The sequence below is a fragment of the Mercenaria mercenaria genome, chromosome 4 (genome assembly GCF_021730395.1).
Source record: "Mercenaria mercenaria strain notata chromosome 4, MADL_Memer_1, whole genome shotgun sequence".
Taxonomy (NCBI): domain Eukaryota; kingdom Metazoa; phylum Mollusca; class Bivalvia; order Venerida; family Veneridae; genus Mercenaria; species Mercenaria mercenaria.
In genome coordinates, this window is record NC_069364.1 from 89,310,438 (window position 1) to 89,334,616 (window position 24,179).

The 24,179-nt window shown below is 37.7% G+C and overlaps 3 protein-coding genes across 3 annotated transcripts in view; 1 reads left to right on the forward strand and 2 right to left on the reverse strand.

Moving 5' to 3' along the window:
* Positions 1–703: 703 nt before the first annotated feature.
* LOC123541290 (uncharacterized) lies at positions 704–1,777 on the reverse strand. The gene has a single exon (XM_045326705.2). The coding sequence runs from the start codon at positions 1,775–1,777 to the stop codon at positions 704–706; it is 1,074 nt and encodes a 357-aa protein (XP_045182640.2).
* On the reverse strand, positions 827–3,472 carry LOC123540161 (uncharacterized). Its single transcript, XM_045324969.2, has 2 exons — positions 2,738–3,472; positions 827–959 (listed from the first exon to the last, which is right to left on the reverse strand). The coding sequence occupies exon 1, from the start codon at positions 3,358–3,360 to the stop codon at positions 2,746–2,748; it is 615 nt and encodes a 204-aa protein (XP_045180904.2). The 5' UTR covers positions 3,361–3,472; the 3' UTR covers positions 827–959; positions 2,738–2,745.
* Positions 3,473–8,619: 5,147 nt separating this feature from the next.
* LOC123553072 (transmembrane channel-like protein 3) overlaps positions 8,620–24,179 on the forward strand; it is a 44,699-nt gene continuing 29,139 nt past the window's right edge. The window contains exons 1-4 of the mRNA XM_053541916.1: positions 8,620–19,911; positions 20,958–21,057; positions 21,657–21,779; positions 22,557–22,623. Of these exons, the coding sequence (XP_053397891.1) occupies positions 19,833–19,911; positions 20,958–21,057; positions 21,657–21,779; positions 22,557–22,623 (369 nt within the window). The 5' untranslated portion in view covers positions 8,620–19,832. The remainder of the gene's footprint in view (positions 19,912–20,957; positions 21,058–21,656; positions 21,780–22,556; positions 22,624–24,179) is intronic.

Below are 24,179 nucleotides of genomic sequence, written 5' to 3' on the forward strand. Positions count from 1 at the left end.
TTCCAGTTACCCTGCGAAATAATATTACTAATACTACAGCCTTTACTATAAGCTGCTGAGGCTGATGCCCCCCTATATGAATGTCCCTTGTAAATAGAAGTATCTATACCAGAAAGTTCAAGCACAATTTTGAGCCATCTTGATAACGTACTAGTTGTTACCGCATCAAGTGTTACAAAAGAAACAAAAACTCTGTCACTTTTCCTCATAGAAGCCATCTTTTGAACATAATACAACAAAGTATGCATTGCACAAATTCTCTCATCTGTATAGTGTTCTACCTTCAGAGAATAGCACTGTCCTGCTTTGGACGTTTTCAGAATTTCAGAAAAGGTAAAAACAACTGCTTGTTTTTGAACAATCATATTATTTAAATCTAATGCACATAATGTCTGAGCTCTAGGCGCTGTTGCTAATGCAACCAAAGCTAATGTTTTCAATGTCAACAGTTTTAACGACAACTTGGATAAAGGCATCAAGCTTTGCAAATACCTTAACACAGTAGACACATTCCATGTCATAACATATCTAGGCTTTGAGGGTTTATGTATAAACACACTCTTCATAAAACGAGAAATCAAAGCAGTTTCTTTACACCAAGAATTTCCAAAAATTTGTAAAGTCTGAAGCAGCATTGCTTTGTGTATATTTATAATAGAGTATGACTTACCACTTCTAAATAGATAGTACAAATAACTTAATACTACCGTTTCAGACGAATAAAATGGACTGGAAAACCTAATACTATTCCACATACACCACTTTTTCCAAGCACTGCCGTACTGCTTGGTTGTTCCTCCAGACCATGACTCTGTGATAAAGTTAGCAACTTCTTTTGGAATTCCTCTACTCTGCAAGCTCTTCCGGATAGAACCACGCCAATCATCTTCAGCTTTTTTCCCAAGGGATGAAACTTTTTGTTGTGGGGTAATGCCAGCAAATCTTGATGTCTTGGTAATCTGATAGGAAAATCAGACATATTTTCTAAGAGAACAGGAAACCAACTCTGTGTAAACCAGTATGGAACAACCATGAGAGCTTTGTCTACCTTATCTGATACTACTTTATTTATTACCTTCCCAATTGAATTAAAGGGAGGAAATAAATATGGAACAAACTGGTTCCAAGACAAGGAAAATGCATTTACAGCCATAGCACCAGGTTCAGGGAACCATGAAACAAATTTTGGCAAACGTTTGTTCAACCTTGATGCAAACACATCTACATCAGGTAAAAAAGTATGCCTACAAAGCCTATTAAATATATCTTGCTTTAACATCCACTCGGTTGAATCAGAGAAATTCCTGGAATAAAAATCTGCTGTATTCAACCTGCCAGGAACATGCACAGCTGAAATATAAATCTGCCTAAGCAAGCACCATTCCCATATTTGTTTAGCCAACTTATCCATTTCTATAGACTCCATACCACCAAACTTATTGATATAAGATATGGCAGAAGTGTTATCAGACTGCACCTCTATATGTATGTCTCTACAATCTTCATAAAGAGCCTGTAAACAATAGAAAATTGCAAGGAGTTCAAGGTAGTTTATGCTAGCATTAAGAACTTCTTCATTATTCCATCTACCATTGGTATGAATGTCTGTTTCCAAGTCTATTCCCCCGAAACCTAGAAATGATGCATCAGTTCTACATCGTTTAGATACATTGACAGGTCTTATTCTTTTCCCATTTGTATCATTAATCTTTGTTATCCACCATGTAATTTCCTGTCTACTAAATAAAGACAATCTTATCTCATTATCAAAATCCATACTGTCACCAAGGCCAAGAAGTTTGTCCCTTTCAAGAGCCCTATAATGCAAAGGAGCTTCCAATATAGCGTTAAAAGCGTTAATAATAAGCCCAATAAATGAAGCAAGGTCTCTTACTACAACTAAATCTGCCTTCAACAAAACATGAGCTTTAGACAAAATCTTTTGAACTTTATCATCTGGCAGGAATACTTTAAATTGCACAGTATCAAGAATGTAACCAAAGAATACTAATCTTTGACATGGTATCAAAACAGATTTTTTGCGATTTAAAGTGAATCCTAAGCTTTCTAAAGTTTCTACAATAGTGACGCAATTATTTTGACAAACAGCCTTTTCTTGATTTAGATTAATTGAATCGTCTATATAATATGACGAACGAATATTTTGTTGTCTGAACCAAGCAAAAATTGGACGTAATATTTTTGTAAACAAATATGGCGCAATTGTGAGCCCAAATGGTAGGCAAACAAACGAATAAAGCTTATTGTTCCAAGAGAATTTCAGATACTTCCAATGTGAAGGATGTATTGGGATTGAAAAATATGCATCTGACAAATCTATTTTTGTCATATAATCATTCTGTTGGACCAAATCAAGTACAATATTAAATGTTTCTTGCTTGAAATGATTATATTGCACAAAAGCATTGAGATGTTTCAAATTAATGACTGGCCTAAATTTTCTGCCAGGTTTACTCACAATAAAAATGGTAGAAATATACTGATCTTGTTCCATTTCAGACTCTACAATCGCACCCTTATTCAAAAGTTCCATAACTTCATTGTTTACAATTACTTTTTGATCCATATCAAATGGAATCTCTCTAGGAATTTTATCTTGAACAGGCTGTTCAACAAAATCAATCTTGTACCCTGAAACTGCACCTAAAATCCAAGGATCAGATGTAAATCTTGTCCATGTATCTAAACAAGATTGTGTTCGTCCAACAGGACTTACCCTTTCTGTTACTCCTCCTCGTTTGGGTCACGACTGAGTGACGCAGATGTAACAGTAGCTGTAGGACGTCTCCTAGGAGCCCTTGTTCGTCCACCATACTGTCCGGCACCTCGTACCGAAAAACCCCTTGTAGGGTATGGCTGTTGGCGATATCCTTGTCCTTGATAACCACCATACTGAGGACCATTGAAGCCCTGCGGTACAAAACCCAAGTTACCATATCCACGACGACCACGAAATCTACCTCTACTACGAATAGCCCCTCTGAAATTACTCTGATAGTAAGGATCCTTTCCTAAGAAAGAAATATTGTCACACGACTTCACTTCCTTTGAAATATCATCACCGAACAATTTAGTTGTGATAGGCATTGTCATATTGCAAAGAGGGGAATATTTCTTTTTCAAATAAGGTCTAATATGGTATCTCCTTCTCAAGCTGATACTGTACTGAACCTGACCTAAGCCAGTAATGACATCCGAGAATAAACCCTTTACTTCTTTAGTCATAGTTTTACTCTTTTTATGAAAGTCAACCAACTTACTGAGAGGCACTAAAGTAGTACTCAACAAGTTCTGAATATCTACCAATGCCTTGTCACCTAAGTGACCTTTCTTATCCATAAACCGCCAAACTTCCTGATTCACTAACGGCGGAATAGCTTTGTCACAATTAGCCGGAACTGGATATTTTGAGAACAAAGGGTCAGTGTCACACTGTTGTGTACACGCAGTGTTAATTAGCTCGGCTAGAGAATCACTTATTGGCTGCCCACGCTCTGGAGTTTTCATTTTTGGTAAGTCCCATGTGTAATCATCACAGTCACCACTAGCGGTGCTGTTAGTATCCCCAAACGCAGAATTTGTATCAAATCTGGATGCTAACTTTGGAATCTTAAACCTTTTATCAGATAAATTTTCATTTTCATCCGAAGAAATATCGTTAGAATCTACTGTCACCCTAAGGTTACTACCTGGAAAATTCTGATCATAAGAATCAAAATACGAGTCATCATAATCATCCATCTCATAATAAAGATTGTCATTTTGATCAACAATTCCTAGCGCTGACCGAAGTCCCGTTATATCTTCTGGAGACAACTTGGAAATGTCAAACAAATTACTATTTTGACTCCGAGACTGACCAGGTGGGTCCGAAGTACCCGACCTTGTATTTGAACCCGAGGGTTTTGATTTTTTAGAGCCCGAAGGTTTAACACTTGTTTTAACAGCAGCCTTTCCCTTTACAGGAGCCTTACCTTTTTTCTTTGGATCAATTACTACCGACTTCAATTTAGTAGAAGCCTGGGTTTTCTTAGTCTCGTTGTTGTTTACGTCAGTGGGTGGGGGTAGGTCATCGGCTGAAAACCCCCCTTACAGAAAAAAAAGGCCTGCTGCGTACTCTTGCTGTGTACATACAGCGTATATGATGCGTACATGATGTGTACTGAAATCAAGGGCTTTAAATAGTACGCAGGATATACACCGCACATACACCGATAGTACGTTTGTAGTACACTTTTGACATGCAAATGAGCTCTGCCGCGTACTACTTGCTGCGTACATGCTGTGGACTACATAGTACACAGGATGTACGCTGGAGGAATTTAGTATGCGGGAAATAGTACGCAGCATGTACGCGGCACATACACTTTTCACATGCAAATGAGCCTGCGGTGTACTACCCCTGCGGCGTACATGCTGTGTACTCCTGCGGTGTACATGCTGTGTACTCCTGCGGCGTACATTCTGTGTACTCCTGGCCCGAGTCCTGCGGCGTACATGCTGTGTACTCCTGCGGCGTACATTCTGTGTACTCCTGGCCCGAGTCCTGCAGCGTACATGCTGTGTACTCCTGCTGCATACATGCTGTGTACTCTTGTGGCGAAACTGCTGTGATAATGTAAATTCCTTACCCCACCAACTTTCTTATGCAAATGCTGATCATTTGGACAGAAAAAAACAGAAAAAAGATAAGTGACATGCATCAATAAGTATTTACCCTTACCAAAATAATGTAGATTGATGTTATCAAATAAATTAGTATGCTTTTCTTCATCCACTTTTCAATGAAATAAATCAATTTTTGTAGCATGTAATTTGGTAAACATCTGAAGAAAATGGCGTAACTGCATTAAGGGGAAACAACTTTAATGCAACTAAATAAAAGTGTTATAAATTTCGAAGTATCTGCGGTGTACATGCAGTGTACTATTTTCTTGTACAAGTCCCTCCTGCGTACATGCAGTGTACTCCTTAAATTTTCAGAGTCTGTGCTGCGTACTTGAAGTGTACTAGTGACCTCCTGCGTACATGCTGTGTACTCGTCGAAATAGTACGCGGCATGTACGCGGCATGCGGTGTATGTAAAATGTACTCCTCTGGCGTACTACTGTGTTCGCGGCATATACACAGCAAATACGCAGCATGTACGCCACAGAGGCTTGCTTCTGTAAGGGCCCTCAAATTCTTCTTCGGAGGGGTGTAGACTCGTACGGTCATCATCAGACATACTTACATATACGTATGTTACCAGAAAATTACTTAAAGACCGAAAGGTACGGTCATAAAAATAGAAATTTTTTAAACTCTATACGACACGTCTATTCAAACACGCCGCAAAATGGAAAGTGAATCTCATGGGATTTGGTGTATTGTGGGTGATGTGCAGCGCATGCGCAGGTTACGACGTCATCAGGCGGTAAATTTGAAATCTTTTAATTTGCGATAAGGTTTAAACGTCCAGAATGGAATGCTATATATACATGCGAAAAGCCGAAAGGCTTTACGAAAAATAATGATACATTATCAATTCTGTTTATGATGTAAGGAAAATAGAATTAAATAAAATATAAGAATATGTAGTAAAATTGAGACAAGATGTTTTGATGCATGAATTATATCAAAATGACTATGTAAATGTTGTTTTACTAAAAGATTGTAAAGCCTGAAATTATTTCAAAATTGTATACAACTGGCCTAAGCGGAATGGAAGCAAAATGACTTGCAAATAACGGGGTGCTCAAAATAAGTAAATTACAACAGCAAAACATAGGGGTGGTATACCGTAGTCAGACCACAAACATCCTACCTAAATATATGTGCAATGGGCGGGCATACTGAGTAAACCAGTTTTGTATGTGCCCAGATAATTATGTCTCCCCCAGGAGACATATTGTTTTTGCCCTGTCCGTCTGTCCGTCCGTCCGTACGTCACACTTCATTTCCGAGCAATAACTGGAGAACCATTTGACCTAGAACCTTCAAACTTCATAGGGTTGTAGGGCTGCTGGAGTAGACGACCCCTATTGTTTTTGGGGTCACTCCGTCAAAGGTCAAGGTCACAGGGGCCTGAACATTGAAAACCATTTCCGGTCAGTAACTTGAGATCCACTTGACCCAGAATGTTGAAACTTCATAGGATGATTGGTCATGAAGAGGAGATGACCCCTATTGATTTTGGGGTCACTCCATCAAAGGTGAAGGTCACAGGGGCCTGAACATGGAAAATCATTTCCGATCAATAACTAGAGAACCACTTGACCCAGAATGTTGAAACTTCATAGGATGATTGTACATGCAAAGTAGATGACCCCTATCGATTTTGGGGTCACTCCATTAAAGGTCAAGGTCACAGGGGCCTGAACATTGAAAACCATTTCCGGTCAGTAACTTGAGAACCACTTGACCCAGAATGTTGAAACTTAATAGGATGATTGCCCATGCAGAGTAGATGACCCCTAACGATTTTGGGGTCACTCTGTGAAAGGTCAAGGTCACAGGGGCCTGAACATTGAAAACCATTTCCGGTCAGTAACTTGAGAACCACTTGACCCAGAATGATAAAACTTCATAGGATGATTGGTCATGCAGAGTAGATGACCCTTAACGATTTTAAGGTCACTCTGTTAAAGGTCAAGGCCACAGGGGCCTGAACATGGAAAACCATTTCCAATCAATAACTTGAGAACCTCTTGACCCAGAATGATAAAACTTCATAGGATGATTGTTCATGCAGAGTAAATGACCCCTATTGTTTTTTGGGTCACTCCGTCAAAGGTCAAGGTCACAGAGGCCTGAACATTGATAACCAGTTCCGATCAATAACTTGAGCACCACTTGACCCAGAATGTTGAAACTTCATAGGATGATTGAACATGCAGAGTAGATGACCCCTATTGATTTTGGGGTCAGTTTGTTAAAAGTCAAGGTCACAGTGGCCTGTTCATGTAAAATAATTTTTTGGAAATAACTTGAGAACCACTTGACCTACAATGTTGAAACTTAATAGGATGATTGGACATGCAGAGTACATGACCCCTATTTATTTTGAAGTCACTTGATCAAAGGTCAAGGTCACAGGAGCCTGACCAGTGACTTGAGAACCACTAGGCCAAGAGTGTTGAAATTTAGCGGGATGACTGGACATGCCAAGTAGATGATCCCTATTGCAGCCAACCATCAGTGTCTCTTTGACTTTTGCTCCTGACCCCTATTGACTTCTTGCCTATAGGACTTTGCATTGGGGGAGACATGCGCTTTTTTACAAAAGCATTTTCTAGATTTTTATTGGTAGGTTATGAACAGCTGTAACAGTCTGCAGACTGACAGATAAATGGCTGTTGTTGTTACATGAACACAGAATTAAAATGAAAGTAAAAACGAGCAAGTCTGGTGCCCTTTAGTATTCTGTAAATAGCCTTAACTTTATTTGGAGCTTGTGAAGGTTGTATGACCAACATTCCAAGTAACTACGTGTACAGTAGTAATTGAAAAGTAGTAAGATAGATAATGAACCATTCAGGTTCGAAACAGATAATGCTAAATATATGCTTGTAGTTTAAACTAAATGTTACTAATATCTATGGTATGGGTTAACATAAAATATCCAAACAAAAGAAAACAAAAATGTTCGGACCTTCATTCATTAATTATCGCCTAAGTGTGAAAAAGATAATGTAGTTTGTCTTTTAAAGAATGTTACTTTACCGAAGATAAGAAATCTAATATAAAATACTTGTTAAGGTTTCGATGGAGGCCTTGAGAAACAAAAATCAAACAACACCAAATCATAGAAAGAAAGAGTTGTTTGACATGAAAATTGAACAGCATGTAAAACATGTATATTACTTTACGAAACAAGTGTCAGTATACTGATATAAACATTGAATTCCGGAAAAGGGCTGCCTAAAGGGGCTCCACTTCCGGACAGTTAAACGCCTTTAAAAACTCACCATTTTCAAAGAACAGTTACACATGTTCGTTTTGATGCATTTGCAATAGCGTGCGAGTGGTGAAATTTCGCATAACAAGGTGGAACACAGTTTTCAGCAATTGTTTATCTTTATTTCTTTACAAATGGCATTCATTTACAAAGGGAGACAACTGTTCCTGATTATTTTAAGTACAAATGGCATTCATTTTCAAAGGGAAACAACTTTTTCCGATTATTTTAAGTAATCTTTGAGAAAAAGTCGTCTCCCTTTGAAAATGAATGCCATTTGTAAAGAAAAAATGATAAACAATTGCTGAAAACTATGTTCCACCTTGTTACGTGAAATTTCACCACTCGCACGCTATTGCAAAGGCATCAAAACAAACATGTGTAACTGTTCTTTGAAAATGGTGAGTTTTTAAAGGCGTTTAACTGTCCGGAAGTGGAGCCCCTTTAGGCAGCCCTTTTCCGGAATTCAATGTTTATACCAGTATACTGACACTTGTTTCGTAAAGTAATATACATGTTTTACATGCTGTTCAATTTTCATGTCAAACAACTCTTTCTTTCTATGATTTGGTGTTGTTTGATTTTTGTTTCTCAAGGCCTCCATCGAAACCTTAAGTAAATAAAGCTAAAACAAGAAATTTTATGGCAGTATATGACTGTCAATATAGACGTATATACCGTAAAAACTCTTAATATATTACGCAGTTTTTTTATGATTTTTTTTCAGTTTCTGAAAGGGTTGCGTAATATACACCAAGGTCAAGCTTCAAACATCTTTTCACAGCTTGAAAACCCGAAAATATCGGCGAAAATCGGACAGTTTTGTCACCTGAGCACGAAGTGCTCAAAGTGAGCTTTTGTGATCGCCTTGTGTCCGTCGTCCGTCCGGCCGTCGTCAACAATTTGACTGTTAACACTCTAGAGGCCACAATTTTGGCCCAATCTTAATGAAACTTGGTCAGAATGTTACCCTCAATAAAATTTTGGACGAATTTGATATTAGGTCATTTGGGGTCAAAAACTAGGTCACCAGGTCAAATCAAAGGAAAAGCTTGTTAACACTCTAGAGGTCACATTTTTCGCCCAGTCTTAATTAAACTTGGTCAGAGTGTTACCCTTAATAAAATCTTGGACGAAATCGATATTGGGTCATCTGGGGTCAAAAACTAGGTCACTGGGTCAAATCAAAGGAAAAGCTTGTTAACACTGTAGAGGCCGCATTTAAGACTGTATCTTCATGAAACTTGGTCAGAATGTTAATCTTGATGATCTTAATGTCCAGTTTGAATCTGGGTCATGTAGGATAAAAAACTAGGTCACAGGGTCAAATCAAAGAAAAAGCTAATTTACACTGCAGAGGCCACATTAATAAATCTTGGTCAAAATGTTAATCTTGATGATCTATAGCGCAAGTTCGAAACTGGGTTAGGTGGGGTCAAAAACTAGGTCACCAGGTCAAATCAAGGGAAAAGCTTGTTAACACTCTAGAAGCCATATTTATGACTTTATCTTCATGAAACTTAGTCAAAATGTTAAACTTGATGATCTTTAGGACAAGTTCGAATCTGGGTCATGTCAGGTCAAAAACTAGGTCACTAGCTCAATTCAAAGGAAAAGCTAGTTAACACTTTAGAGGCCATATTTTAGTGAAACTTGGTCAGAATGTTAATTGATGATCTTTAGGTCAAGTTTAAATCTGGGTCAGGTGGGGTCAAAAATAGGTCACTAGGTCATATCAAGGGAAAAGCTTGTTAACACTCTAGAGGCCACATTTTAGACTGTATCTTTTTGAAACTTAGTCAGAATGTTAAACTTGATGATCTTTAGGTCATGTTCGAATCTGGTTTATGTCGGGTCAAAAACTAGGTCACTGGGACAAATCATAGGAAAAGCTAGTTAACACTTTAGAGGCCACATTTATGACCATATCTTAATGAAACTTGGTTAGAATGTTAATCTTGATGATCTATAGGTCATGTTCAAATCCGGGTCAGGTTGGGTCAAAAACAAGGTCACTGGGTCAAATCAAAGGAAAAGCTTGTTAACACTCTAGAGGCTACATTTAAGACTGTATCTTCATGAAACTTGGTCAGAATGTTAATCTTGATGATCTTTAGGCCAAGTTCGAATCTGAGTCATATGGGGTCAAAAACTAGGTCACCAGGTCAAATCAAAGGAAAAGTTAGTTAACACTTTAGAGGCAACATTTATGACCATATCTTAATGAAACTATCTTGATGATCTTTAGGTCAGTAGGTTAGGTGAGCGATACAGGGCCTTCATGGCCCTCTTGTTTAGCTTGACTATTCGAAGAATAAGTAGAGCTATCCTACTCACCATTGCGTCGGCGTCACACCCTGGTTAAGTTTTTCGTACCAGTCCACATTTTGACAGTCTTTTGAGATAAAGCTTTGGAACTTTCAACACTTGTTTACCATCACCATGTCCAGTTATAGGCAAGAGTACATAACTCTGTTAAGCATTTAAAAAAAAAACTAGGTCACCGGGTCAAATCAAAGGAAAAGCTAGTTAACACTCTAGAGGTCACAATTTTGGCCCAATCTTAATGAAACTTGGTCAGAATGTTACCCTCAATAAAATCTTGGACGAGTTCAATATTGGGTCATCTGGGGTCAAAAACTAGGTCACCAGGTCAAGTCAAAGGAAAAGCTTGTTAACACAGTAGAGGCCAAATTTATGACTATATCTTCATGAAACTTGGTCAGAATTTTAATCTTGATAATCTCAAGGTCCAGTTTGAATCTGGCTCATGTGGGGTCAAAAACTAGATCAACAGGTCAAATCAAAGAAAAAGCTAGTTAACACTCTAGAGGACATATTTATGACCATATCTTAATGAAATTTGGTCAGAATGTTAATCTTGATGATTCCTTGGTCAGATGAGCGATACAGAGCTTTCATTGCCCTCATGTTTTCTTTTGTCTGAAAATCTATGGAAATATTTTGACCCCATTCTTCAATCAATTTTTCGAATAGTCGAGCGCGCTGTCATCCGACAGCTCTTGTTCTTTAATTTTATCAGTTTTGCTAAATGCTTGGCTTTTTCTTGCTTTAGATGCTGGTTTGAAGCATCCAGCTGTTTTTGTTTTATCTGCTCTTTCATTTCCTTTTTTAAGCGCAATGTTTTTGGTAGGTGTCGTAGGCCATTATACATGACTGCTTCATTTGTCTTGATACTGTCAGTTCAGTGGCTTTGACATTTCTTGCCTTAAGGGCTGCTTAACTTTGTCCTGTCTTTCTCAACAATGTCATCCATTATATTGAATGTTGACTCAATGAGAGGACCACTAAATACTAACATTAGAGACTTAACAAGCTTGGTGAGTAGTGGATACAGCAGTCTATCGAATGTCTTCAGTTTAAACACTTTATTCCAGAAATGCTCATCTGTTCGTTGTCTCTCCTCAAATTTATCTAACTCTTTCACCTGTCTGTCCACAGTGTAATTATTGACTTCCATGGCAAACTCCCCTGCTTCCTCTAATCTAATAACATTTGGTAGTGAGTCAGCCAGTGCTTTGAAACCAAGTGAGGCTTGGTGATGGAAGGCTTATTCTGGATCAAGTACAGACATCCTCCTCAGTGTCTTGTTTTTCAGTGGCAGCTGGTGGAGCTTTGCTGCAGCCATCACGTAACCTGTATGCAAATCTTTGTACAGACTTTATACCCAGAAATGTTGAGCTTTGTCAACCCTGCTCTTGTTAAGATCAGCAAAAGCAAACCTGCCAACAGCTAGGTCTTCGTCCGACTTGTGTAAGCTCCTGTCTGAAACATCAAGCTTGAGCATTTTCGTTACACTATCAGGAATATGTTCTGGTTTTATAAACATGGCCAACATTTATTTTGTAATAAGTTTCAAAATCATAAGCTTTATAATTTTTTTAAGCATATGTTTTGGATGTGTAGAAAGTGACTGATAACTGTTATCTACATATTTATGGGTGTTTAGACTGTGTCCATCTAAACTTTCCCTTCCCATGTAAAATGCAATTTTGTAAACAAATGAAGGTGAAAAAGCAAAACCAAGGGCTCTTAAATTATATCTTTAAATAAGCTTTCAGTGAGATTTGACAACATGTAACAGAAGAGAAATAAATGCAAAATGGTACATGTAGTTAAGTAATTGTTAACCCCTTCACTGCCTTATATATGTACACACTTTATGCCGGGAAACATAAGACTATTTTCAAGCCATTACGTACTAATAACATAATTTCATATATTTTCAAAACTATTGGAGATATTTGCACACATAATTTAATGTCTGAAACAAGTTTTGTACTGATAAGTTATCATAAAAATAATTTTTCAACATCTGGAAGTACCTAAATTTTCATTTTTTATGCTCCCGAAGGGAGGCATATTAGTTTTCAACTGTCCGTCCGTTCGTTAGTTTGTTCGTTACTTCGTTTGTCACAGCATTAACTTTTTGCATGAAGGCACTTTACTTGCGAACCACTGCACCCAGGACTTTCAAACTTCACATGCTGATAGTACTTATTGAGTACACCACCCCTACTGACTTTGGGGTCACCAAGTCAAAGGGCAAGGTCACAAGGACCAAAGTTAGCTTTTTGCATGAAGGCACTTTACTCACGAACCACTGCACCAAGGACCTTCAATCTTCACATGCTGATAGTACTTATTGAGTACACCACCCCTACTGACTTTGGGGTCAAAGGTCAAGGTCACAGGGACCAACGTTAACTTTTTGCATGAAGGCACTTTACTCGCAAACCACTGCACCCAGGACCTTCAAACTTCACATGCTGATAGTACTTACTGAGTGAGTACATCATCCTTACTGACTTTGGGGTCACCAGGTCAAAGGTGTTAAGAGTTAGTTTTTTTGGCAATTATTACCTCAGGTATTATCTCAATAACAATCCACAAACTTTGCACACCTCAGTCTCATATGGGAACATAAAGTGGTTTTGGCGCTGTTACAAATGTATGTACTGATAACATGTAATCTCATATGAAAGCAAAACGACTAGAGGGATTTACATCAAACTTCACACACTTGTTTGATACAATGATACAAATTGTCTCCCCCCCTGCTGGAGTAGACAACCCCTACTGTTTTTGGGGTCATTCCGTCAAAGGTCAAGGTCACAGGGGCCTGAACATTGAAAACTATTTCTGATCAATAACTAGAGAACCACTTGACCCAGAATGTTGAAACTTCATAGGATGATTGGTCAGGTAGAGTAGATGACCCCTATTGTTTTTGGGGTCACTCTGTCAAAGGTCAAGGTCACAGGGGCCTGAACATTGAAAACCATTTCCAATCAATAACTTGAGTACTACTTGACCCAAAATGTTGAAACTTCATAGGATGATTGTACATGCAAAGTAGATGACCCCTATTGACTTTGGGTCACTCTGTTAAAGGTCAAGGTCACAGGGGCCTGAACATGGAAAACTGTTTCCGGTCAGTAACTTGAAAACTACTTGACCCAGAATGTTGAAACTTCATAGGATGATTGGTCATGCAGAGTAGATGACCCCAATTGATTTTGGTGTCACTCTGTTAAAGGTCAAAGTCACAGGGGCCTGAACATGGAAAACCGTTTCCGATCAATAACTTGAGAACCTCTCGACCCAGAATGTTGAAACTTCATTTGATGATTGTTCATGCAGAGTAAATGACCCCTATTGTTTTTGGGGTCACTCCGTTAAAGGTCACGGTCACAGGGGCCTGAACATGGATAACCATTTCCGATCAATAACTTGAGAACTTCTTGATCCAGAATGTTGAAACTTCATAGAATGATTGAACATGCAGAGTAGATGACCTCTATGGATTTTTGGGTCACTCTGTTAAAGGTCAAGGTCACAGGAGCCTGAACATGGAAAACAATTTCCGATCAATAACTTGAGAACCACTTGACCCAGAATGTTGAAACTTCATAGGATGATTGAACATGCAGAGTAGATGACCCCTATTGATTTTTGGGTCAGTCTATTAAAGGTCAAGGTCATGGACCTGGTCAGGTAAAATCATTTCCAGACAATAACTTGAGAACCACTTTACCTAGAATGTTGAAACTTAATAGGATGATTGGACATGCAGAGTAGATGACCCCTATTTATTTTGGGGTCACCTTAGAACTAGGCTGGAATATTTTCCAGGTTATACCAGGCTCATTTTCCAGCATTCCCTGGAAAATTTACCATGGTAAAACCTGAAACATTTTCCAGGCTATGCTGGAAAACGTTCCAGGCTTTTCCAGACTTTAGTGAAAAAATGGTCTGAATACTCCAGGTTCATGGAAAAACAGGAATTTTATTCCAGGCAGCCTGGAAGATGTTCCAGATTTTACCATGGTATATTTTCCAGGAATGCTGGTATATCATGGTACATATTCCAGCCTTGGCTTTTTCAAATTTTCCACATTGATAATTTGGTTAGGCTGGGAAAGGCTGGAAACTTAGTCCGAATACTCCAGGCTTTTTTTTCCCATGGAATTCCATGGAAGACCCTGGAACTATTTCACCCGGGTCTCAATACACAAAGTTTGAACACTTCACTCCCAATACACAAAGTTTGTATGGAAAGCCTGGAAGCATGGCGATAAACACAGGGCTGGTTTCGATGGGCAGTCTGGGCAGTAATAGCACACTTCTCTCCTCTCCTCTTGATGCCTTTCTTAGAACATACTTTGCACAGTCTGGTGGCTTTCTTTACCCTCATCCTCGGGAATCACAGGCCTAATTTCATTCACAGGGTCATCTTTACCAGCATACACTTTGAACCTATAACAGTAACCACCGCTGCCCTTGATGCCACCATCAGATTCACAGCACTAGTATATTTTTATCCCGAATCTTGCTCGCTTGAGGGGTATGTATTGCCGGAAAAGCAACCAGCCTTTCCACAATAGCAGGCTTTCGTTCACACATACATTCTTTCTTGGTTCGTAAACTGTCTGAAATTTTTCAACAAGTGATCAATCACTGGTCTTATTTTATATAGCTTGTCATAATTAGGATCATTCCTGTCTAGCAAATTATTGTTATTATGAAAATGTAGGGATTTCAGTACCAGTTGAAATCTGTTGCGAGTCATTAGCAGATTGAACACAGGCACATTGAATAAAATCTTTTTTGTCCAGTACATTTCAATAGAAGGTAGATTTACAATACCCATCAACAGAACAATAGCTAGAAACTGTTTCATTCCATCATTGTGGATATCAGTCCAATCACAAACTCTAGAAAATTGCTTGAGATTGGTTGTTGCCCAATATTGTTCTGCATACAGGTTGGTTTGAATGCACAAATGATTTATAAGATCTTCGTTGAAAAACAGTTCTAAATAATCAATCGGCTGAAAATAATACTAGTATCTTGGGTAATACCAGGATTCCCAGAGAAAGGAATGTCATTTGGTGGCTGTATTCCTGCATTAGTCCATTCAGAAATTAGCGTATGCTGCTCTCTACTGCGTCCCCTGGTGCTACGCCCCCTTGCCGGTGTACCCAATGTACTTGGTGTAGGTTGACCTCTGCCCCTACCCCTGCCCCTAGACACATTATTATTTACTCTTGGGCATTTTAGCTGGGGAGTTTGAGTGTAATCACTGTCACTTTCATCCTGCATGTCACTTCCTGATGAGGAAGAATGTCTACTTTCATTTCAGCATCATCATTTTGTGAAAGTGCATCCAAAACAACTGGTAACAAAGGCGGAGAATTTTCAGAATATTTGTCAACTGTCTCATTTCCTGTTTCTGTGTCAGAATATAAGTCATCGTCACCATTATCTGAGTCATTTCGGATTTCGGCAATAACTTCTGCTACTGAGAAACGCGATCTAGTATTCCTACAATAAGCAGCCATCTTTGAATAACAAAATTTGGCTTCGAAACGGTTTTCTTTCGTAAAAATTTAACATGTATACACCATTTTGACATCACATGACCAGTGTACATAAGGCGAAAGTTAATGCTAGGAACGTGTTTACAGACAGTATAATTGAGTTTTCCTTAGATAAAATCGTTCTCTAAACGTGTGATGAAATTACCCTGAGCGTGACACGGGGTTACAATATAATGGCCTATAGGTAGCACTTAATACCACAAGCAGCGCCCGGGGTTACTAGGGCAGTTAAGGGGTTATTGCTTCCACTACTTCAATATGCACCGCCCTTGTAGTAAGGCATGTATACTCAGCGTCACTGAAAAGTTACCACCCTAATGGCCCTTATATTTTAAAAATTGCACAGGACTGTGTTAAAAGCATAACACGACTACATTTTTAACGCAGCTGAGACATCACTGGTGTAAAGATTTGTCAGATTCGATTAACTCCATTTGATGCCGAACTTTCATGTCGTGAAATTGCACGTCGTATGTGCTGTTCTCAACTGACAGTCATGAAATGGGTTAGGAGACATGATCAGACAGGGTCTATGAGTAATAGACCCTGCACAGGCCATGAAAAAGTGACGTCGATATTGTATAAACAAGTAAAGAGGTATATATTAAGTGGTAACTTTTCAATGACGCCAAGTATAAATATAAATATTCCCAAACATTTATGTTTGACCTATTCTCATTTTTTATCAATAAAATTCCAGAGTTAATTGTTTTGAGAAGTCTTATAGGAGTAGTGGGTTTACAAAATATCATTTTTTTTCTTTCTCTCATCTTTTTTTTGTTTTATGAAATAAATGCACGAAATTCATAAAACTGATAACACAGATAAAATGAAATATATATACACTATATACGCCAAGTTAAATTTCAAGTCGGATGTTATCCTTCAAGATCAAATCTGAAAATATAAACTTTTTTATCTGCTGGATTGTTATACCAGCTTCAGAGTACTCATAATTAATTAAATTCCGATATTCCAATGTATTACATAATCTTTAATTCAGGTGGTTTTCTTTCACGCTGACTGGTCATACAGGTTGTGAGTTGGTTGTATTGTCGGGATGTTGATGATTTTGTCGTTGTTTGATGATGATGGTAACGGCGGTGAATTTTCTATATTAACTTTTTTAATTCTGTTGAATTTCTAGTAACTTGCTTGTCTGGATCCTTGTGGTGCAGCTCAAATGTGCATTGTTTAACTTTAAAAAATAAAAGCCCGGCCCTAATTAAGATGAGATTCACTTGGCTGTTTCCAGTACAAACAATTTGAAACAGTCATTGATGTTATCATTTATTTTTACACATTAAACAATTAAAGCTGTAATCATATGATTATGTATTGATAACCTTACTTTTAAAATTTGATTATCTATGTACAGATTGTTTAGGGTAATGTGTAAGCTAGGTAAATGCTACGGTATATTTAGTTTAGTTATATAATGATGTATCAAAGTTCAGTGTGATGAATACTTGAAAGGTTACTTGAAATGTTAAGTGTAAACTATGCTTCCTGGGAAAACCAGTTTTGGTTTAACCCTTACCCTTCTAAATTTATATAATGAATTTATCCATCTTTCAATCAGAACAGTACTATTAACTGTTATTAAGGGTGCTTACCAAAAAGTTAACAACTGAATGGTGAACAGTGCAGATCATGATCAGACTGCATGGATGTGCAGGCTGATCATGATCTATATTGGTTGCCATGACAAAATCTATAATGTCCTGCATGATGAGGGTTAATACAAGAAAACATGTTCATGTACATGTACAACTTTAACCCATGACCTCTGTTTTTAGGGTAATGTAGTGTCAGCTATAGTGAAAACTAAATAATTTATGTTTATTGAACAGGTATGTCTGCCTGTATCATAATAATGAAAAGGCTATATACCAGTGAAAATGATCTAAATTTTATATAAATATGCAGTACAAAGTCTTACTGAAAATGGTAAAAGGATTTTAACTTTTAGCCTGCTGGCGGCAAGCGATTCTGTCTTTGCAACCAGTGCAGATCAAGATCAGCCTGCATGCACTGTTCGCTATTCAGTCAGTAAATTTTCAGTGAACACAAACTGAATGATGGACCAGTTCATTTTTGAAATTTAGTAGGGCAAAGGTTAAAAATGGTAAAAGGATTTTAAAATCCTCTCAAAGATGTAAGTGATCATATTTTCGAACATACAGTCGAAACTCAGTATCTCGAATTCCAAGGGACCGTGCTTTTTATTTTGAGATAACCGAAATTCGAGTCATTATCGAGGAGGGACGTATATTGACGAAGTGATGAAAAAAGTTGGTTCCAAAATCTTTTGTAATCTCCAGCTATTTGGCACGCTATAAATATAGTATACTTTGCAATAAATCTTTTAAAAAAACTCAACACAAAATGATTATAAATTTAAAGTACATTTTGTATTTTATTTCCATGTATACATAATCAGAAATGCAGAATCTGTACATTTTCGTCAAGTAACATTTCCGGCATATGCGCATCCACATCAATATTCAGTACACTTGGTACTTTACGCGTACACGATTCCGTAAAGTTTGTGTTTATCAAAGTTTTTAGTTTTTCGAAGAATAAAAATGATACTAAGATACTAAACGCAAATGTTTTTGAGTCAAGTTTCCTTTTTGTACCACGTTTCTCTCCCGGATAGCATTTTGATCTGACATTTTGAACGAATGATGCTTTCTACAAAGAAGTTAATTTTTTATACAACCTCATCGTGATTACCTCTTATTAATCCTTATTAAAGATCCCAACTGTTCAAACTAATTAATGCATTAGTTTAAATTAAAAGCAATTTTCATAACGTCTCAAAAACAAATGACCGCTCATTAAAGAAATCTAATGTTTACATCATACAATTATCATTATGGCACCTGCAGACAAGTATGATATCATCTCACATTGATATTCGCCGCACCTTTGATATGTCGGCATCGCGGCTTTCTGGTAAGGCAATAAACATGAATATGTGTTAAAAAACAACCACATTCACAATGACGTGTGAAATTTTATCGCATATTATTCACACCTCAACTAACCGAGTTTACAATGCACTTGAATTTTACTGATGGGACTGAAAATCCCTTTCGACACATCCGAAGTCTCCGTTAGTCAAATTTTGACGTAACCGGAGTTGAATTATGTATATAAAAAGGAAATTTGACGGGACTTGAAAATTTCTTCGACTTATGCGGAATTTCGAGGTAAGCGAGTTTGAGATACCGAGTTTCGACTGTATTACACTATGGGATAAAATCATGTTATTATTGTAATAATGTAATCTGTATTGTTCCTACATTGATTTGGGAGTAAATGAAATGTAAATATATTCTTGGTAACAAATTGTGTTTATATGGAATAGTTTAACTGTCACATTGTCCCAAATGATGAGTACTTTTAGATTAATTGATGTGTGATGATATCTTTGTTTTAGAATGATGTATTAAGTTAACATGTCTGGTAGTAAAATTGTGATGTTGAATATATCTTCATATTAAAGTTTTAAAAGGATAATTTGATGTTGTTGTTAACAAGACAGTGTCAGAATGGTAAATAGATCATTATTAGATGGATATACATGTACTTAGACTGTTCTTTGCAAGTTCTTTGATTAAACACATGTCACCAGGTATCAAAATAAGGCACATTGGCATGAATGCACATTCATAAAGCACTTGTATGACATACATTGATACAAATTTTGATGTTCAAAAATACATGTAATTGAGTTGAGCCACTGAATCAATGCAATGGATTAAGCTGATGAGGAATATGTATCTATTATGGAGTTCACTTTAACATATCAATGTCTCTAGACTTGTGTTGATGTTAAAACAAAGGACTTCTACTTGGAAAATTAAAAATACGAATGACAGGGTATATTTGATTCTTGTTTTTGTGTTGGATGTGGAATACTTAATTGAGTAAGTTTGAAAGTGGGTTAACTGAGGGAGATGTCTGAACCACTGGAATATACAGCACTTCTAGATCAAACAGAGAAAGACGATCAAGTGTACACAAATGTCGGATATGGTAAGTTACTTCTTGTAATATTAGAAACTGAAATGTCGAAAAAGTAAACTTTAATAGAAAACAATTTCATGCAGGTGCACAGTTCAGTTGTATTCAACTTACCGAAATAAATGATTGAGCTGCGCCATGAGAAAACCAACATAGTGGGTTTGCGACCAGCATGGATCCAGACCTGCGCAGTCTGGTCAGGATCCATGCTGTTCGCTTTCAAAGCCTATTGCAATTAGAGAAAACTGTTAGCGAACAGCATAGATCCTGACCGGACTGTGCAGGTTGGTCTGGATCCATGCTGTTGCAAGCCCACTATGTTGGTTTTCTCATGGCGTGGCTCATATTATTGTTCTAAGAAGCAGATGACAGTATTTTAAAAATGGTTTACACTAGAGATAAAAAGAATAATGGCATTAGATCACAGTGACCTATAGATTCGAAATAGTTCCTTCTCTAAACTCAAAGAATGATTTGGCTCTCTCTTCAAAAGATGGTTGCCTATATTCATTAAATGACTGCCGTTCTGGTGTTCTTTCTCAATTCATTTGGTCAAAGGTTAAGGTCACAGCACATAAAAGTTAACTTCTTGCTTCTAACAGGCCATCACATTTTTGTTTACAGCTCTTGTTTGGCTTTTATTTAGAGACAAGGTTTTTGTCAGTCAAACATTGCTGTTCTCCAAAACCTCTTGCTCAAACTCGTTCCATTCTAATCTTTATATTAACTGCATTAATTTTGGATACCTGTCCCAAACAGGTGCTCTGCCATTGGTTAGTTTCGAGTTTTTGCTCAGAAATCCAAACACTACTAATAAGAAAACCAACATAGTGCATTTGTGACCAGCATAGATCCAGACCATCTAGCCTGTGCATGATCAGGGTCCATACTTCTCTTATTGCAATAAGGTTTGAAAAAAGATGCACAGGCTGGTCTGGATCCATGCTGGTCGCAAAGGTAATATGTTGGTTTTCTCATGGTGTAGCTCGTCTTTATAGGATTTGCAAACTTAAAACCCATGAGTTTATAATGTAAAAACCTTAAGAATCCATTGACAGGGAGCAGAGGGGACTCCGCGAGCATTTGTCAGACTGCAGACTACAGTTTAACACTAGATGAATTATTGTACAGGATTCAGTATGCTTTCTTGAATAAAGGGTAAGTCTATTACTTGTTATACTGCTCCTGACTAACCCATTAAGTATTTCAATATTGCTTTATTTTATGTCTGATATGGAAATTACTTGTTATACTGCTCCTGACTAACCCATTAAGTATTTCAATATTGCTTTATTTTATGTCTGATATGGAAAAGTGTCTACTGCAATAAGATCAATCTCTTTATGAAGGATCTGTGCATGGCATTAACCCTGAGTTTTAAGGTCACTTCTTCTGTCCTGTTGTGTAAAAAGACCTTAAGTCACCTTGGAAGTCATTATGAAATGATTAAGACCAGAATTCAAGCCCTTCACTTTTGTTAATATGATTGATTTTGTCAACATTTTGCCAAACTATCTGGATACTTCATTGAAAAAAATGCAACCTGTTTACCTGAACCAAAGGGGCAGCAGGAGCTAAAAATTCCATGAACAGCTTGATGGATCTTCATCAAACTTAATCAGTAGCATTGGTTCTACCTGGAATCTTCATCCATTGTTAAAAGCTGGAAATGTGCCGTATGACGTATTATTGTATACAATGAATGATTTCTTGATATTTACAAATTGTCTTATGAAATGTTTTCAATCTGACTAAAGGTATGATGTAGAGGCAGATGTACGTCAGGTGCTACAGGATTGTGATGAGTCGGATATAGATACACTGCTTCAAGGTCTCAACTCGTATCCGCTCACCATTCAACAGAAACTAGCTGTTTCAAGGCAAGTGATCCTGGCTAGCTTAGGTCCTCTATTCTCAATATTAAAAGTTCTCTTTGTTTTCAGATTAATGTTACATTATTTTTCATCTCTTATTGATAAGCTAACCTTCATGTTGAGAACTTGGCAATTACTTACAGAGAGCAGGCGAGTTCTGGTACAGAATCCAGAAACTTCCGTTAGATGAACTGCCCAAGTTTAAACATGTTTGAAATACTTGCGAAAAATATTGTTCAACAAACAGAACTAGCAGTACAATGCAGGGTCATACTAAATTATGCAATTATAGTTATTTTCATGATTTTACAAACGTTTAACTTCTTATTACAGTAGAATGAAAAATACCCACAGAAGGAAAATTAAATGGATTAAATCATTAACAAACTGCCTTGGTTGCCTAGTGGTAGAGGGTCCGCTTTGAGTGCGGGAGGTCATGGGTTCGATCCCTGGCTGCGTCATACCAGAGACATAAAAAATGGTACTAGTAGCTTCCTTGCTTGGCACTCAGCACTTAAAGAGGGTAGTGCTAGGACTGGTCAGCCCTGTGTCGGTATAATGTGACTGGGTGGGGTATCATGTCCGTGTCTGTGGCGTGATATTCTAGTGAGGCAGCACTATAAAGTTGGGCATTGTGCTCACTGCTACAAGTAGACAGTGTCATTTATATGACTGAAAAATTGTTGAAAAAGACATTAAACCCAAACACACGCACATAAATCATTAACAAGAAAAGTTAACACAGTTTTAAAGTGATGACAGTATTCAAACTGACTCTTTCAGGCTTTTACACAAAGAAGGAAATTTGAAGATCAGATATAAAAGAGGCAAGGATCAGAATGTGTACAAGGTATTTACTTAAGGGCTTTGGTGACATTTTGCTCTGTTTATATCTTTGGGGCCCCTATTGCTATGTACACAGGTGATGTCTTTGGGGCCGCTATTGCTATGTGGACTATTTATGTCTTGGGGCCTTTATTGCTATATGGATTATTTATGTCTTGGGCTTCCAATGCTATGCAGACTGTTTATGTCTTCTGGGATTCTGTTGTTATGTGGACTGTTTATGTCTTCGGGGACTCTATTGCTATGTAGACTATTCGTGTCTTCAGAACTCCTGGGCTATGTGGTTATAGTGTTTCGGCTTGAAATCACTTGTCAATTGCTCCTAGGTCGTATCCTGCTAGGGATGTAAACTTTTCTACATGAGGAATCTGTATAGCTGGTTAGTTCTTCAAAGTCCCTGAAATAATGCACTAAGCAGCAAATCAGATATTGCTCCACTGTTTAAGCTTGCATGCTGTGACCTGAATTGTAGCGGTGACAAAGCAACAAAAAATTATTGGTATTCTACTTAACCATAAATTATATATCATAATTTCATGCCCTCAAATGTTGGCATATTAAAATCGCACTGTCTGTCCATCTATGCGTGTGTTAGTGTGTGCGCGAGTGTGTGCATCCATGCAAATTCTTGTTCAGGCTGTAACTGCCATCCATAAAGGGATTTTGAAATAACTTGGCATAAATGTTCACCATAATGAGACGATGTGTCTTGCCCAAGACCCAGACCCCTAGCTTCAAGGTCACAGAGGTCAAAACATTAACAGGGTCTGTGTCTTGTCCATTCCATAACTCTGCCATCCATGAAGGGATTTTGAAATAACTTGGCATAATTGTTGACCATAATGACACGATGTGCCCTGTGCAAGACCCAGACCCCCCCAGCTCCAAGGTCAAGGTCACACTTAGAAGTCAAAGGTTAACAGGGTCTGTTTCATGTCTGGTCAATAACTCGGCCATTGATGAAGGGATTTTGAAATTACTTGGCATAAATTTTCTTCATAATGAGACTGACATGTCATGTGCAAGATCCAGACCCCTAGCTCTAAGGTCAAGGTCACACTTAGAGGTTAAAGGTTAAATTTTTTTTTTTTTTGTTTCTTGTCCGGTCCATAACTCTGCCATTTATTGAGGGATTTGAAAATAATTTGACACAAATGTTAACCATATTGAGAAGGTTAGTCACGCTTATGACTCAGGTCAAGGTCAAATCATGTGTGACTTTATTTGCGCAAACTTTTAACTGTATCACTTTTGAGCAGACTTCAAGGCATTTCTCACCATTAGTGACAGCTCTTGTTTAAGTCAGAAAAGTGGGATTAATTTCACAAAACAACATTACTTAAAGATTTCTTGTAAACTTAAATAATCAGCATGTTAATAATATAATTCACTTGAAATAATTTCAGCAGGCGCCAGGGGTGTAAAATTCTTTTTCACACCACTCGCCCTGCAGGACTAGTAGCTAGTAAAATCTACTCGCCCTTAGTGAACAGTCACTCGCCCTAATAATTGACATTTTTAATACTGTCTCGTTTTATGGAAGGAGAATTATGTACAAGC